At 44.5% G+C, this 16,029-nt stretch overlaps 1 protein-coding gene across 1 annotated transcript in view; it reads right to left on the bottom strand.

The window, feature by feature from the left end:
- The window catches only part of TXN (thioredoxin), an 18,274-nt gene extending 11,256 nt beyond the window's left edge, over positions 1-7,018 (bottom strand). Inside the window, exons 1-3 of the mRNA XM_004372180.2 lie at positions 6,861-7,018; positions 2,955-3,059; positions 2,429-2,488 (exon numbers count right to left, since the gene is read on the bottom strand). Coding sequence (XP_004372237.1) covers positions 2,429-2,488; positions 2,955-3,059; positions 6,861-6,884 — 189 coding nt within the window. The 5' untranslated portion in view covers positions 6,885-7,018. The remainder of the gene's footprint in view (positions 1-2,428; positions 2,489-2,954; positions 3,060-6,860) is intronic.
- Positions 7,019-16,029: the final 9,011 nt, after the last annotated feature.

Genomic DNA, 16,029 nt, shown 5'->3' with positions numbered 1-16,029 from the left:
TCGTCGTCACTGAACTGTGCATGTAGAAATTTTTGAAATGGTGTATCTTTGGCTATGTATATTTTCACCAAAAAAAAAAAAGGTCAAGAAGGGAGAGGGTTGACATGTTGCGGGGTTGTTAACGAATGTCATAAAACAATATGTGTACTACTGTTTCATGAGAAACTATTTGTTCTGTAAGCCTTCACCTGAAGTACGATAAACAAAGAAAAAAACAAACTCGGGCCCATCTAGAAGAATACCTTTACTAATAACCATACAACATTCATTCATCCGACATCTACTACATGCCAGGCAGGTGTGTTAGGTGAAGGGGAAACAAAGGTGAGTAAGACAGGGTCCCTGACCCCAAGAAACTTAGAGACTAGTGGTGGGGAACAAACACTAAGCAATCATTAGAATAACAGTTAAGATTTACTGAGTAATTATTATGTGCCAGGCACTATTCTAAGCAGTTTATAGGTACCATCTCATTTGATCTTGACAACCACCTTATATCAGATTAACATCACCATTTTACAGCAGATCAAACTGAGGCAGAAAAGATAAGTAACTAAGACTGCACAGTTAGTAAGTGCCAGAGCCTGGAACGGAAGCAAGCAGTCTAGCTACAGGAGCCAACCCATCCAGCATAAATGCCATGGGAGAAGAGGGACAAAAGACATCATGGGGACACAGAGGAGGGAAACTAACTTAGACGGGGGTGTATAAGGGGTAGCTGAGAAAAGTTCCTAGGGGACACGTGACGCTTCTGAGCAGGAGTTAGCCAGGTTTAAGAAGTAGGGAAGGAGAGGATGTGCCAGGTAGACAAGAGAGCACAAGCAAAGGCATAAGTGGGAAATCAGTACATGGGCTGGGAATAAGCAATTTGGTGTCAGCAAGTCTCTGTGGAAATGAGTCAGGAGCAAAGGAACATAAACAAAGCCCAAGTTATACAGATCCTGACAGATTTATAAAGTACTGCCACATGCCTGTTCTTATTGACCCTTTACTACCTTTATTAGGCATTCTATGTTTGCTTAATGAATAAGGAACTTTGGGAGGTGGATGCGGCAGGTATTAAGATCTGGTCATACACTGAGAACCAAACAATGCTCAAGGAACACAAGGGATTAGCCTAAAGCAGAAAGTCACAGAACCTAGGTCCAGCGCCTTTGATGCCACAATCATACCATAACTGAGCAGCTAACTCCTTCTGCCCACTGGGGTACGCAAAAATGTAAGCCCGCGTAATGGCTTACACATGTGTAGAGCTCCAAGGCAATGGCACGCTGTAACAAGCTCTCAGAGTTCAGTGGGCTGTGAGAGGTGGGACCATGTGCTAAGTACCTGATCTACACTCACAGAAACAGAGCACCCTCTAAGTGTGGTGGCTAAGAGGAAGGGCTTGGAAGCCAGACTACCTCATTTTAAATCCTGGCACTGCTGCTTACCAACTCTTAACTCCAGGGACAATTTGTTTATTGGGGCACAGTGGTTAAGTGCTCAGCGGCTAAATGAAAGGATGGTAGTCTGAATCCAGCAGCAGCTCGGTGGAAGAAAGATGTGTCAGTCTGCTTTCATAAAGATTACAGCCTTGGAAACCCTACTGGGCAGTTTTACTACGTCCTAGAGGGTTGCTGGGGTCCTGATGGCAGAGTGGTTAAGACCTGGCTGCTAACCAAAATGTTGGCAGTTCGAATCCACCAGGCGCTCCATGGAAACCCTACAGGGCAGTTCTATTCTGTGCTATAGGGTTGCTATGAGTTGGAATTGACTCTACGGCAATGGGTTTGGTTTTTTTTTTTTGTGGTGTCTGTAAAGTGGGAACGATAATAGCACTAAAGATTAAATAACCTACATTTGAAAAAATACATAGAACAGTGCCTGTGTGTATATCAAGTGCTATGTAAGTCCTCAACCCTGGAATTTCTCCCCAAATCATTCTCTCATCTTTGTATGAGGCACCTTGATGTCTGTTCTTTACAAAATTTTGGTTTTCTAATTGACTGATATCAATACAATAGGTCTGAGAACACCCTCTCCTGTATCATTAGAAGTTCGCAAAGGACCTTAAAACTTACAAGCATCTTCCCAATTTTTTAGTGACACCATCAAATCTACAGATTTAATAATAATCAAATGCAGTGTCTACTTACTGGACACCTCAGAATCTCATAGATAGAACGTAGGGTTTTAGAAAAGTAGGCGGCTGATAAAATACAGAAGTCTCACCCATCATGCTTATTTTAGAATGTGATATACACAGCTCCTGGTATGTAGGATTTAGCTCACAGCAGGCACAATTACCTGTTCTTGCAAAATAGAACTTTTTATTAGGGTTAAAGTTCTAGTAGTACTTAACATACTTATGAAAACAAGCCCCGTACATTTCAGAGAAAAAGGCCAACGTGAGACCTCAGCAGTATTTTAAATTCCAACCACGTACCTGACAGTCATCCACATCAACTTCAAGGAACACCACATTGCCATATTTTTCAGAGAGGGACTGGAAAATTTAAAACGAGAAAGCCAAAGAGATTTAAAATTGGGTAATGGCAGTCAACATACTCAAGCTTCTTAAATGGAAACTTAATAAAAGCAGAGAAGAATTAAAATTCCAAAAATTTAGACTAGGAACCTAGTAGGTATTACGAGACATGTATTTTCTCTGAATAAAATTCCTCCTGCTGTAAACTAACTTGGCACAACTTTGAGGCCTGCCTTTACTAAATAGGGCCCAGTTTCTACTTTAATAACAACAGCAAAATCATTTAAGACAAACCAAACTAACTTCTGGAAGTTATCTCAAATGACTTACATGTATCAAACCTAAATTAAGTTGTTACACTGCTACTTATAGACCGAAGATCCAACAGGGGGAAAAAAAAAGGTTTACTTTCCTTCTTTCCTACTCTGTGACCAGCAACCCCCAAAACAAATCTCTTACAAAGTAAAAGTTGTTTAATACTCACATGATAGAAAGGTTTGATCATTTTGCAAGGCCCACACCATGTGGCTGAGAAGTCAACTACAACGAGTTTATCTCCAGCACTGTTCAAGGCTGCCTGAAAATCTTCCTAAGGAGGGAAAAAGGCATATGTTAAATAGTTGCGTTTCCAAAAGCCTTGGGAGACTTGAAAGGACACAAAGCACAACTGGGAGGGATCCTGCTTTCAGGGCCTAGTTTTTTTAGTAAAAGAACAAAAAACTGGGTTTGAAGGAATCCTAAATACTGTTGGTACTGTCATTTGATAAATAAAGGAAGATGTACCATATACAGTGTATCGATATACATGTCTTCATTGATGTATTTTATAAAATACAGCTAATTGACTAATCTATATTCAAGCTAGGCAAATCAAAGAAAAATAAAAATACAAATTAGTACTAAAACTGTTTCCACATCAAGTCTAGACATATGGTAGACATCCACTAAATGCTTATTGACTGATGAAAGGGGTCACGGTCACTTCAATCAAAGAAGTCACAATGGCACAGGATTTTACAACTGAAACACCAACAAAAAAAAGAAAGTTACCTTAAAAATGAACACTTGTCTGATTAAACTAATATTATCTATGGCAGAAAATGTGAAAAGTTAAAAAAAAAGTCAAGGAAAATAATCTTCAAATCCCAAAACTCAGATAATCAGATGTCGGGTAACATTAAGCAAACTTCCTTGCACTTTCTTTTTTAAATGGGGTTTCAAGAGTTGAGATCATACTGCTAATCAATCTTTGATTTCTGCCCTTTATCTCAAAAATCTGCCCTCATTGTTGATTAAACGAACAATAATTTAAGTTCTTCATGGAGTGTTCCTTACATTTATTTTACATAAGGAATGCACGTAAAACAAACTCCACCAGAAGAAGATAACAAGAAATCCAACCTCTGTGAATTATTTACCAATGGTCTGGATACTATAACCCTAGGAAGGTAACCTTCTCATTTTAAGCACAAATTAGTCACTGCTGACCAAGAAACAGGCAGATGAAAATAAATCAAAACAAAAACATCTATATCCAATGTCTTGGTTTTCTTTAAAGGGGTAAATGGTAGCCAAATAATCTAATTAAAAACCAACCAACTTATGTAGATGATAGCAGGAGTTCAACAGACGGTAGTCACAATTTTTTCTTTTTAAAAATACTGTGTAGTCAATACTGGCGAACTCAGCACAACCTGATCAAGGCAAGGTCATGGAAGCTTCATTGACACAACCAAACTCCCTAAGGGACCAAATTACAGGGCTGAGGGCTGGGGACCATGGTCTCAGGGACCATCTAGCTCAATTGGCGTAACACGGTTTATAAAGAAAATGTTCTACATCCTACTTTGGTGAGTAGCATCTGGGGTCTTAAAAGCTTGTAAGCGGCCATCTAAGATACTCCACTGGTCTCACCCCGTTGGGAGCAAGGGAGAATGAAGAAAACCAAACACACAAGGGAAAGATTAGCCCAAAGGACTAATGGACCACAACTACAGCAGCCTCCACCAGACTGAGTCCAGCACAACTGGATGGTGTCTGGCTATCACCACTGACTGCTCTAACAGGGATCACAATAGAGGATCCTGGACAGAGCTAGAGAAAAATGCAGAACAAATTTCAAACTCACAAAACAAGACCAGACTTGCTGGTCTGACAGAGACTGGAGAAATCCTGAGAGTATTGCCCCTGGACATCCTCCTTTTAACTCAATCCTGAAGTCACTCCTGAGGTTCACATTCAGCCAAAGACTAGACAGGCCCATAAAACAAAATGAGACTAAATGGGCACAGCAGCTCAGGGGCAAGGATGAGAAGGCAGGAGGGGACAGGAAAACCGGACAAATGGAATGAGGAACCCAAGATCGAGAAGGGGAGTGCTGACATATTGGAGGGGGGGTGGCAACCGATGTGACAAAACAGTATGTGTACTAATTGTTTAATGAAAAACTAATTTGCTCTGTAAACCTTCATCTAAAGTACAATTAAAATAAAAAAATACTGTGTTGTGTTGATTTCTTCCCCATCACCTTTTTTACAGTCCATTATCAGATCCTAGTGCCCTCAACTACCAACACAGTGCCATGAACCAAAGTTACTCTGGATGGCCAAAGGCACAACTTTTAGCTCATCAGGATGAAAATCTAAGGAGTATTTAATATTTACAAATAACAATCAAATTACAGTTAAACTTTTCATTAGAGGCTGCGGACCATAATTTTGAATGTCAATTGACTGTCTTAGGGCTGGGATGCTTTTGTGAGTAATGACATTCCTGTTATCCTTGAACATCTCACTGATGAGGGGAGGAAGCACTGCCATAGTTACGACAACTACAACAGAGAAGGAAGGATTGAAAGTTTGCTCCAGGAATCAAAATCAACTTTCTGTTTGCGGTGTGTACTCAAAGGTCTTCTGCCTTGTTTAATAGGTTCTCACCTGTTAGGTCACACCCATTGCCCAATAATCGCACTTGAGGTTCTAATCTAAGAAAACAGCCTGCTCTTTGCACAAAGTTTATGAAAAAAATTAATTGAAACATTGAAACGTCCTAAATGTCCACAAATGTTTTCAGACATTAAAACGATTACAAAGAGCTCTTAATTACATGGAAAGTGTTTGGGCTAAATTGCAAGGGGAAAAAAATAAAACCCAAAACAAAAACAGTACAAATAAATCTCAAAGGCGTTCTCTCCCCTCCCAAATTTTCTACAAGGATCACGTATGTTTTCTGGTTATAAAGTAAGAAAAAATGAGGGCCCATTACCGGGAAACCTGTTTCAGAAGCCCACACCACCATCTAAAAGGAGAAGGCACTCAATGCGGGTGAGGACTCCCTTTCCTGGCTTGCTGTTTGATGAGTGCGAGGGGTCTTTCACCGTTCAGGCAGCACCAATTTTCTTCCATTTACTTTTCTGACTCTGCATTTAACAAGCCTTCGTGAGTAGCTACAGTATGCCAGACACCGTTAGGTAACTCGAATACAGCAACAATTTCTGCTTTGGTTGTTTTTAAAAGGACAAAACCAGGATCTGGGTACTCGAAGGCCGACGAGCACATTAACCCGGCGCGGCGGCTCTCATGGGGAATCTTGGTTCCAGTGAAACCCACAGACTATGGGAAAATCACAGACTGGCAGGGGAGGCCCCCCGCCCCGGCCTCGGGGACTGAGTCATTCCAAAGCCAGCGCTGCCGGAAACACGCCCTGCGCCGCAGGAGGAGTCGGGTGGGCGCAGCCGGGCTCTCACTTCCTCGCAGCCACCCAGGGCCCGTCGCTCTGCCCGTGGCCTCGGGGCCCAGCTGGCGCGCCCGAGGGGGGTCTCCGGCCTGGATCCGCCCCCTTCATGAGGGTACAGCACGCGTCATCTTTGAGTCCGGACCGTGATGGAAGCAACCGCGGATCCACCCCACCCTACGCGGGTGGATTTAGTCGCGCACGGGGTGGGACTGGCGGCCAGCGACTTCAAACCTTCCCCAAGGAGGCCTCTATCTCCTTGCCTAAGCCCGAATTCGAATACAGATGAGGTCCAAGGGCAGACCCCCTCTATGCCCTCACTTTCTTCCAAACGGGTTCGCCAGATGGGAGAGTGCAAGAGGCGCAGTGTGGGAACCCTTTGCGCTCCTCGCGCGCGTGCATCACCCAGGCGCACGGACAGCCAAGCGCTGAGCACCCCGACCTCGCCCCCCTGGGGGCCCTCGTCCCTCTCCTCCCCTCCCCCGGGAATACTCGGCCACCTCCGGGGCGCCCAGGCCTGGGCTTCTCGCAGCCAAAGGCCAAGCCGCAGCCTCTCTTTCCCCCAGGAATGCGGAGGGACGGCCTCTCCATCTCTGGCCCACCGCCTAACCCAGCTAGGAGGCTGCAGCGCGCCCTGGACTTCCCTGGAGGCTCGTACCTTGCTCTCGATCTGCTTCACCATTTTGGCGGTTGGGGGGTCTGACAAGCGACAGTACAAACAGAAAAAACACAACGACAGCACTAAACAGAGCTTGAGCCAAAAGCACACCACCCGCCTCGCCTTTATAGCGCAGCAACGGGGCGGGGCGCCGCGGCGTCCGGGCGCGCGCCCGTCTGGGCGCGCCCGCGCCCGCGCCTCACCCGCCAAGATTCCGCCAGCGTGGCCCCGCCTCCCGGAGGGCCGCCGAGCCGCGAGGTTGGGGCGGGGCCGCTGACGGGGGGTGGGGCTGTCGGGCGCCCACGGAGCTCCACGCACCCCTGTCCCGAAATCGTTCCCGCCACCCTGCCTGCATCCCTTCGGAATGGTGTTCTGTGTGAGCCGTCGAATGACCTAGAGGACTCATGCAGTGCGTCACGCGGTGGGAGGTGGGGAAGCGGATCGCCATCTCCAGAGCCACAGGGCCCCTTCCGGGTTACCTGGGAAGGGGTCAGCCAGGCCTTAATCGAAAGCGTAGAGGGTGGAGAAGGACAGTCCCGGGACGGCCCAGGCAGGGCTGGATTTCTGGAAAAGGTCTGCCACGCCCTCGCGTCCGCCCCGCGGCCCGGAGAAACCTAAAGTGCTGAGTAACGATGACCAGGAAGTATCGCCGTGCGTGCGTCCCCTTCTCCTTTCCGGATTTTTCTGTAACGGTTCTTTTTTTTCCCTCCTTGTTCTTTCCCTTTCGCTGATGAACTCGCTGCTTGAGGGTGACACAGCAGCTTAGTGCTGTAAAGACAGCTGGGGGACTGGCTGGCCTAGCACACAGCTGCGTGCGGGATGTAAGTTACATTGTGTGCAACTTCGTTACAATGTGTGACCCTGGCTACCTCCTGACCTCCCAGAACCTCAGTTTTCCCTTCTGTGAAATGGGAATTACGGTAGTGTCTATCTCACAGTAATGGTGTTTTGCGGGCTAAATAAGGTGCTTTAAAGTGATTAGGACAGTGTTTTGGTAGATAGTAAGCCCCCAAATAGTCCTAATTGTAGCTATTGTGGGAGTCCCTGGGTGGCCCAAACGGTTAAGCACTGGACTGCTAGCCTAAAGGTTGGTGCTTAGAACCCACCCAGAGGCGCCTTGGAAGACAGGCCTGGCAGTCTGCTGAACGGTCACAGCCTTGAAAACCCTGTGGAGCGGTTCTCCTCTGCACACATAGGGTCCTGTGAGTTGGAGTCGAGTGGACTCCACTAACAACAGCATAGCTTTTATGAGCACTAATTTGGCCTGCATGGTGTCATGGAGGGCCTGAATGAGTTTGTCAACCTTAGATTTGTAAAGCACCACTGCACACATTTGTGTTTTTTTCTACCAGTGGTGAGAAGCCTGGAACAGACAAGTCAGACGTTTGTGTTGATTCAGGGATGCACGTTACTGGTTGGGCCTGTCAAGAGAGTGGGTAGTGGAAGGTGAATGTGTTAGCTATGGTTGGAAGGGCTTGTCAGGAGCTGAATATGGAGGAGCTGTTGAGCTGGAGAGAGAAATGAGAGCCAGAAGGTTGGGGTGGGGAGCCCAAGCTTGCATTTTCAGAGCAGGGCAGCTCTGGATAAAGCTAGATCTAGATATGATTGGCTAGGGTGGCGAAACTGCTCCCTGGCTTTCCCCCAGAGCCCCTGGCTTTCTTCTCCCGGCCCTTTCAAACGGAGAGGAAGGAAGAAAGCCCGAGGTTTTGAGCCTGTTGTGCAAAGTTTCTAGAGAACTGAGAAGCAGCAAGCCATGAGCAAGGGCATAAACAAGGGACATATTTTAAGGACAGCCCTAAACAGAAGGAATATGGTCTCTCCTGAATACAGCAACCTTCCCCCAAAGATTAAGGACTATTGGGTGCTGGGAGGAGCTTTTCTGCTGCAGTGCCTTAAGCTCAACCTATATCCCTGCTTCTGGTGCATTGCCATGGGAGATGACAACAAATAATTGAGCTATAGGAAGGGGAGCTGCCAGATCACCAGGGGCTGCCCCGGCCATGCTCAGCTGACATCTCCTCCTTTCCAAGGACTTTCCAAATGTCCATTGACTTAGTTGCAGGAGGCACTGACTCCCTCCTGCCTCCGCAGGACCAACGTAGAGTGGATGGGGAGGATGTTACAACTATAGCAAACAAGGAACTGGAAGGCTAAAGTGTATGTTATGAGCGCAAACTCTGCAATTAGACTACCTGGTTCTTGGCCCTGCTGTACCGCTTCGTAGCTGGGTAACTCTAGGCAAGTCTAAGTAGCCTTTCAGTTTTCTCATCTGTAAAATGGGCATAATAATACCCCATGCTCGGATAAAAGAGCCCTGGTGGCGTAGTGGTTAAGCACTTGGCTGCTAACTGAAAGATTGGTGGTTCAAACCCACCCAGTGACTCCTCGGGAGAAAGACTTGGCAATTTTAAAGATTACAGCCTAGAAAACCTCATGGGTCAGTTCTGCTCTGTCACATAGGGTTGCTATGAGTAGAAATTGACTCAAAGGCACCTAACAATAACATGTTATGATAAAGATTGAGTAGGTTAAAATATATGTAAAGTGCTTAGAACTGTACCTGGCACAAAGTACCTGAACTATGCTTACACGCTATTGAATGGAATGGTAAAATCCTTCCAGAAGTATAGAGCTAGGATGGAAGGGGAGACTGTGAACCATGTGTCCAAGTGGTAAGAGAATTAAGTAATCAGGAAATTTGTAAATGAACAGTGAGCTTTGTACCAAGAGTCTCATATGAAAAGGGTTTTTTCCCTCAGAGGGAGGAAGAAGAGTGAGCTGGGCCTCATCCTAAGGAGCAAGGTCCTCTGCCTACAGGCACATGAGAAACTGGGTCCTTAGGATTTCAGTTGTGGCTAGAAAGTAAGCATTCTGTGATGAGACGTACAGGGGGATCTGTTCATGCAGAGGGATGTAGGGGTGAGAGGAGGAGAGATATGGTGACTGTAATGGATTAAATTGTGTCCCCCAAAAAATATGTGTTGTAAATCCTCACCCCTATGCCTGTGGTTATAATCCCCTTTGGGAATGGGTTTTCTTTGTTATGTTAATGAGACAGTATTAGCATAGGATGTGTCTTAAATCTCTTTCGAGATATAAAAGAGCAGATAGCGACCCCATGTGACAAAGTAGAACTGACCCATGGGGTTTTCTAGGCTATAAGAAGTAAAAAAAAAGAAAAAAAAAAGCAGAGATGAGGGAAAATAGATACCATGCCACCTGAAGATCCCCAAGGAGCCAAGGAAAAGAAGCTGAAAAGAGACATAGACCTTCCCTCCAAGCCAGCAGAGAGAGCCTTCCCCTAGAGCCAGCGTCCTGAATTCGGACTTCTAGCCTCCTAAACTGTGAGAAAATAAATTTGTTTGTTAAAGTCACTCACTTTTGGTATTTCTGTTATAGCAACGCTAGATAACTAAGACAATGATCTAAACACATTCATTTGAGGGTTAGCTGTGTGTATTAGTTGGAACTGTCAGGTACAAGGATAAATTACAGCTCAAACTGACATAAAGCACAAAGAGAATTATTAATTCACTACCAGGAACTCCAGGGGCCTAAAGATGGCACAAGTGCACATTCTTGAACAGGCTCTCTTCTTGTGGAAGACTGGCCCTGGCCACCAGCAGCTCCAGGCTTAGGTTCCCACCAGCTTAGCATCCCTTCAGAAAGAGTATCCGTTTCCCTTGTTCTTGCAAATGTCCCAGAGGCTAACCTTCATTGACTTGAGTCTGGGGGTGGGCGAGAGGGTGTCAGCTCCACTTGAACCACTTGGACTGAGAGGGGGGAAAATTTAGGGAATTACCAGAAAAAGTAGAAATGGATGCTGGGGAGGCAAAAATAACATTTCCACGTTATCAAGAAGAGTAGAAGAGTAGTGAAGTCTGATAGCTCGCTTCAGGTTTCTAGGTCAGCTCAGTCAGAGGCACCACGTAGAACTGGACAACTAGGTGTGCTGTGTTGTTTGGGTCCTGTCTTAGTTATCTAGTGATGGTACAGCAGAAATACCGTGAGTGGGTGGCGTTAACAAACAGAATTTATTTTCTCACAGTTTAGGAGGCTAGAAGTCCTAATTCAGGATGCCGGCTCTAGGGGAAGGCATTGTCTCTGCCTGCTTCTCTTTCTTGGTTCCTGAGTGATTGGTTTAAGACACACTCTCCACTGGTATGGCTTCATTAACATAAAGAAAACCCTATTCCCAAATAGGATTAGTACTCCTGCAGGCATAGGGTTTAGGATTTACAATACCTATTTTTGGGGGACACAATTCAATCCATTACAGCTCCTAATCCATGTTTGGGGGAAATACAGCTCTAGGGTTTCTGAAGCAAGCTTTCTTAGATCATAGATTTCTCAAAAGTGTGATGCTTGAACACCTAATTCAGCATAGCTGAGGGTGCTTGATGACACTGCAGATTCCTAGGCCACACCCAGACAGAATTATAATCTTTTGAAATAACCCATTGCCGTCGATTCCGGCTCATAGCAACCTTATAGGACAGAGTAGAACTGCCCCATAGGGTTTCCAAGGCTGTAATCTTTACAGAACCAGACTGCCACATCTTTCTCCCATGGAGCGGCTAGTGAGTTCAAACTGCTGACCTTCCGTTTAGTAGCCGAGCGCTTTAGTAACTGCACCACTTGTTCTTGTTGGTGCCATCCAGTCAATTCTGACTCATAGAAACCCTATAGGACAGAGTAGAACGGCCCCATAGGGTTTCCAAGGAGAGGTTAGTGGATTCAAACCACTGACCTTTTGGTTAGCTGCTGAGCTCTTAACCATTGCGAGACCAGGGCTCCACTGTGGCACTAGGGCTCCCTTAAGAAAACATGATAAGCGGCATAAAATAGGTAACTCAGAGTACTTTGATGAAGGTGGTAGAAGGGTAAGGAAACAACATTATGGACAATTATTAAGTGCCAAGCCAAGTGCTGGATATACCCCATCATTCATCTCTTAGGAGATAGGTATTTTCTTCATTTTACAGAAGAAGAAACTGAGGTTCAAAGAGGTCACCTCGTCACACCGAAGCCTCACCCCATTCTTATACTGCTCGTGAAGTGGAGGAGGTACCAGTACAGTTTTCAAGCTCTCCCACATATCTTGAACGCCACTCATTTCACCAGTGAAAACTACCGAACATCCTTTATGCTAATTTACAAACTCTAACTATAGGGACATAGAAACTCCCTCTGGTACCTAAATTCCCTATCTTGGGATTTTCAAATGCTAATTTAACACCTCAGGACTGGACTCTGGATTAGGGTACTGCAAATGTTAACTATTTAGATTTTAAAATGTTATTTACATGTAAATATGTATACCCTACTTTCTATGCTAAGTACTTAATGTAAATTTCAGACGGTATACTAACCCCTGTGAAGAGACCTATCCTATAAACTATTGCTCTTTACATCCCTTGGAATCCCTGCGTGGTGCAAACAGTTAACAAGTGGGAACTGCTAACAGAAAAGTTAGAGGTTCCACTTCATCCAGAGGCACCTCAGAAGAAAGGCGTGGCAATCTACTTCCAAAATACCAGCCATTGAAAACCCTGTGAGGTACAATTCTACTCTGACACACATGGGGTTGGCATGAGTTAGAATCGACTCAGTGGCAACTGGTTGGTTATATCTCCTGTTTTGGCTCCGTCACCCTCTCTCTGCCTTTTTTCTGTGTTTTCTGGAACCACAGCTCTGGGTTCAGTAAAAAAAAAAAAAGCAGAAAACACAAACCCATTGCCATCAAGTCGATTCCAACTCATAGCAACCCGATAGGACAGAGTAGAACTGCTCCATAGGGTTTCCAAGGAGCAGCTGGTGGATTTGAACTGCCGACTTTGGTTAGCAACTAAGCTCTTAACCACTGTGTGACCGTGTCTCCAAAGCACCACTATATTCTTAACCTCTTCTCAGATGTTTCTTTTTGCCTTTACGAAACTTGTGTTCCTTTCAAGTGGAGGCTCCATGTATGTCAGGACCAGCAGGTCAGGCAGTGCTTCCTATTGCTGCTTCCAGACACTTTCTCCTCTATCAAACATCCCAGCCCCATTGGAATTCATGCCTCACGCTATTTCATTCTTATTGGTATATTTACTTCCGGTTGACTTACTGCCTTGTTGTCATAATTCCTGTTGTCTTCAACTTCCGCAAAAGTAGACTATGTAACATGCAGCCTCTTAGTTCTTTTACCTCAAGAAGAAGGCATTTATGGTTACCTTCCCAGCTGCCATCCCTCTTTCTCTCTTTCGGGCAGTTCTTTTCTACCCTCACAGTAGTTCAAGGATACAGTTCCTTGAGACTACACCAATCATGATGATCCTTTTTCCCCTACCATATGTGATTTAGGAAGATTCAAGATCAGGCAACTTGATCATTACCAATAATGAGACTTAAGGGGAACATTGCTAGGGGGCTTCTCGGAAAGGACTCTTCACTGATTTAAAGAGATGCACGTGAAGGGAAGCATCCTTCTGCTGGAAATTTTCATGTCTGGATGTGATGCCTAGGACTGTGACAGCCTTTTTGTAACCATGAGGTAACTTAGGATAAAAATGGTAGGGTGGTGAGACGGAAGGAATCTGGGTGATCATGATGTTGGGTCATTAAAATAATCAACCTTGGAACCTTTCTAACTGAAGACCTACTGTAAGGTAAGATAATATATTTTTATTATGGTTTATGCCATTTTGAGTGGGATGTTGTAAGAAGTTTGAAATTGGCTAAGCAGAAGAAGTTGGTTGGGAGTTTGAGCACTAGCTTCTGTGACGAAATTCTATAGGATATTTTGAGTGTTTGAGAAACAGAAGACCAAAGGATCTGTGAAGCCCAACAAGGAACTAGAACTCTGTTGCGTTCTGTGTTCTACCTCTTAACCAAAGAGTATGTCACCTTATCTAATTGGAGCTTTGCTATCCACTATGGTAGCCATTAGCCTCATGTGGCTATTGAGCATTTGAGATGTGGCTGGTGTGACTGAGGAGCTGAATTTTAAATTTTAATTAAATTTAAATTTAAATTAAAAATATGTATACTGTACTTGGTTCAGTTATTGCAAAACTTTTAAGTATGTTTGGAACAACTTTGGTATATGAATCTAAGTTTTCCACTAAATTTTATGCACTTTAAATACAGATCATGTATTCCCAATGAAATTTTAGCATCCAAATTTTGATGTACTGTAAATGTGGAATTCACATCAGATTTTCAAGACTGAGTAAGAAAAAAAGAATATAAAGTATTTCATTGGCATTTTTATATTATGTGTTGAAATAATAATATTTTGGGTATATTAGGTAAAATATTGAAATTAATTTCATCTTTTTTTATACTTCTTTTAATGGGTACTAGAAAATTTAAAATTGCATTTCTGTTGAACAGTACTGAATTAAGAAGTTCAGTTGGTCCTGACATCTGCCTCAAGTGAACCTTTTATGCAAAGCACTTGTCAGAGGGCCTTAAAGGGTTGAGACTTAGTTTCACAGGTATGGCTTGTATGACTTTGCCAGCCTACCTGATAATAAATGTTTGTGTATGTGGCTACCATTGAACATATCATTTCGTAATTGTAAATGATACATAATTACAGCTTAATCACTCCTTGCAAAGATACTCAACTTTCTTGAAACTCTCCTTCTCTGTGTGTTGTTGTTGGGTACTCTTGATTGTTTCCGACTCATAGTGAACCTCCGTACAACAGAACGAAACACTGTCCGGTCCTGCGCCCATCCTCACGATCGTTATGTTTGAGCCCATTGTTGCAGCCACTGTGTCAATTCATCTTGTTGACGGTCTTCCTCTTTTTCGCTGACCCTCTGCTTTACCAAGCATGATGTCCTTCTCCAGGGACTGGTCCCTTCTGATAACATGCCCAAAGTAAGTGAGACAAAGTCTCACCATCCTTACTTCTAAGGAGCATTCTGGCTGTATATTTTCCCAGACAGATTTGTTCATTCTTCTGGCAGTCCACGATCTATTCAATATTCTTTGCCAACACCATAATTCAAAGGTATCAATTCTTCTTTGGTCTTCCTTATTCATTATCCAGCTTTTGCATGCATATGAGGTGATTGAAAATACCGTGGTGTGGGTCGGGCGCACCTTAGTCCTCAAAGTGACATCTTTGCTTTTTAACACTTGAAAGAGGTCTTTTGTAGCAGATTCGCCCAACGCAGTACATCATTTGATTTCTTGACTGCTGCTTCCATGGGTGTTGATTGTGGATCCAAGTAAAATGAAATCCTTGACAGCTTCAATCTTTTCTCCGTTTATCATGATGTTGCTTATTGGTCCACTTGTGAGGATCTTTTCTTTATGTTGAGGTATAATCCATACTGAAGACCCTATTAAACCCTAGCAAATCTCCAAACAGCTCTACTTCTCTACTCGCTAGAGAAAAATTTCATTTGCTGAGTCCAGCAGCGCTACCCTGGATACCACTAGTGTACCATTGCTACTGCCACAGCTGTCCCTGGAAACCTGCCAACCAAATGGGTTTTCTAGGTGGTTCCTGACTGTGCATCATGGGTTCTGAGGAGAACCTGACTGAGACAGGTACGCGTGATTGGTGGAGCCTCCGCTGTATGCCCCTGCTCCAGCTTTGAGGGAGGCGAGAGAGCTCCTGGGGTCGTCAGTCAGCATTGTTCGTGTGAAATGGCCTTTGTCTTTCCACTAAATCTCTTAAAGTGGGAAATTCCTCAAACGTGGAACTGGTACAGCAGTGGGTTCAGATGTTGGGGCAGGGGAAGGGGAAGACAAATCCCTACCCTGTTTTCTCTTCCACATACATTACTCCTCTTCCCAATTGTCTAGTGGCCTGTTGGGGGGGAGAGGGGCAGGCATGGTGATATGATTCTCTTTGCCATGCCTATTCAAGAACACAGATCTCAGCCAGTTAGCAGATGGCATTTCCTTGGTCACAAGGATTATTTCAGGATCGGGCATGTGACCCATTCTGCCAATGAGATTAGAGGAAAGTTTGCGAGAGGTTTCTGGGGAGTTACCTTATTCCTGAGACCTGCATAAAGAAGTGCTCTTATCTTCCTCCAGATATTGTTTCCTGTGGGCATAGGCTGGAAAGTCGTAGCCATCTTGCTTCCAGCCTGAGATGCAGAACATACAGAGAACTCAAGGGCAGAAAGCATGGTAATTGCAGAGAGTGGCGCTGAACCAC

The sequence above is a fragment of the Trichechus manatus genome, unplaced genomic scaffold (genome assembly GCF_000243295.1).
Source record: "Trichechus manatus latirostris isolate Lorelei unplaced genomic scaffold, TriManLat1.0 scaffold00016, whole genome shotgun sequence".
Classification (NCBI taxonomy): Eukaryota; Metazoa; Chordata; class Mammalia; order Sirenia; family Trichechidae; genus Trichechus; species Trichechus manatus.
This window is presented reverse-complemented; position numbering and strand designations above follow the sequence as displayed.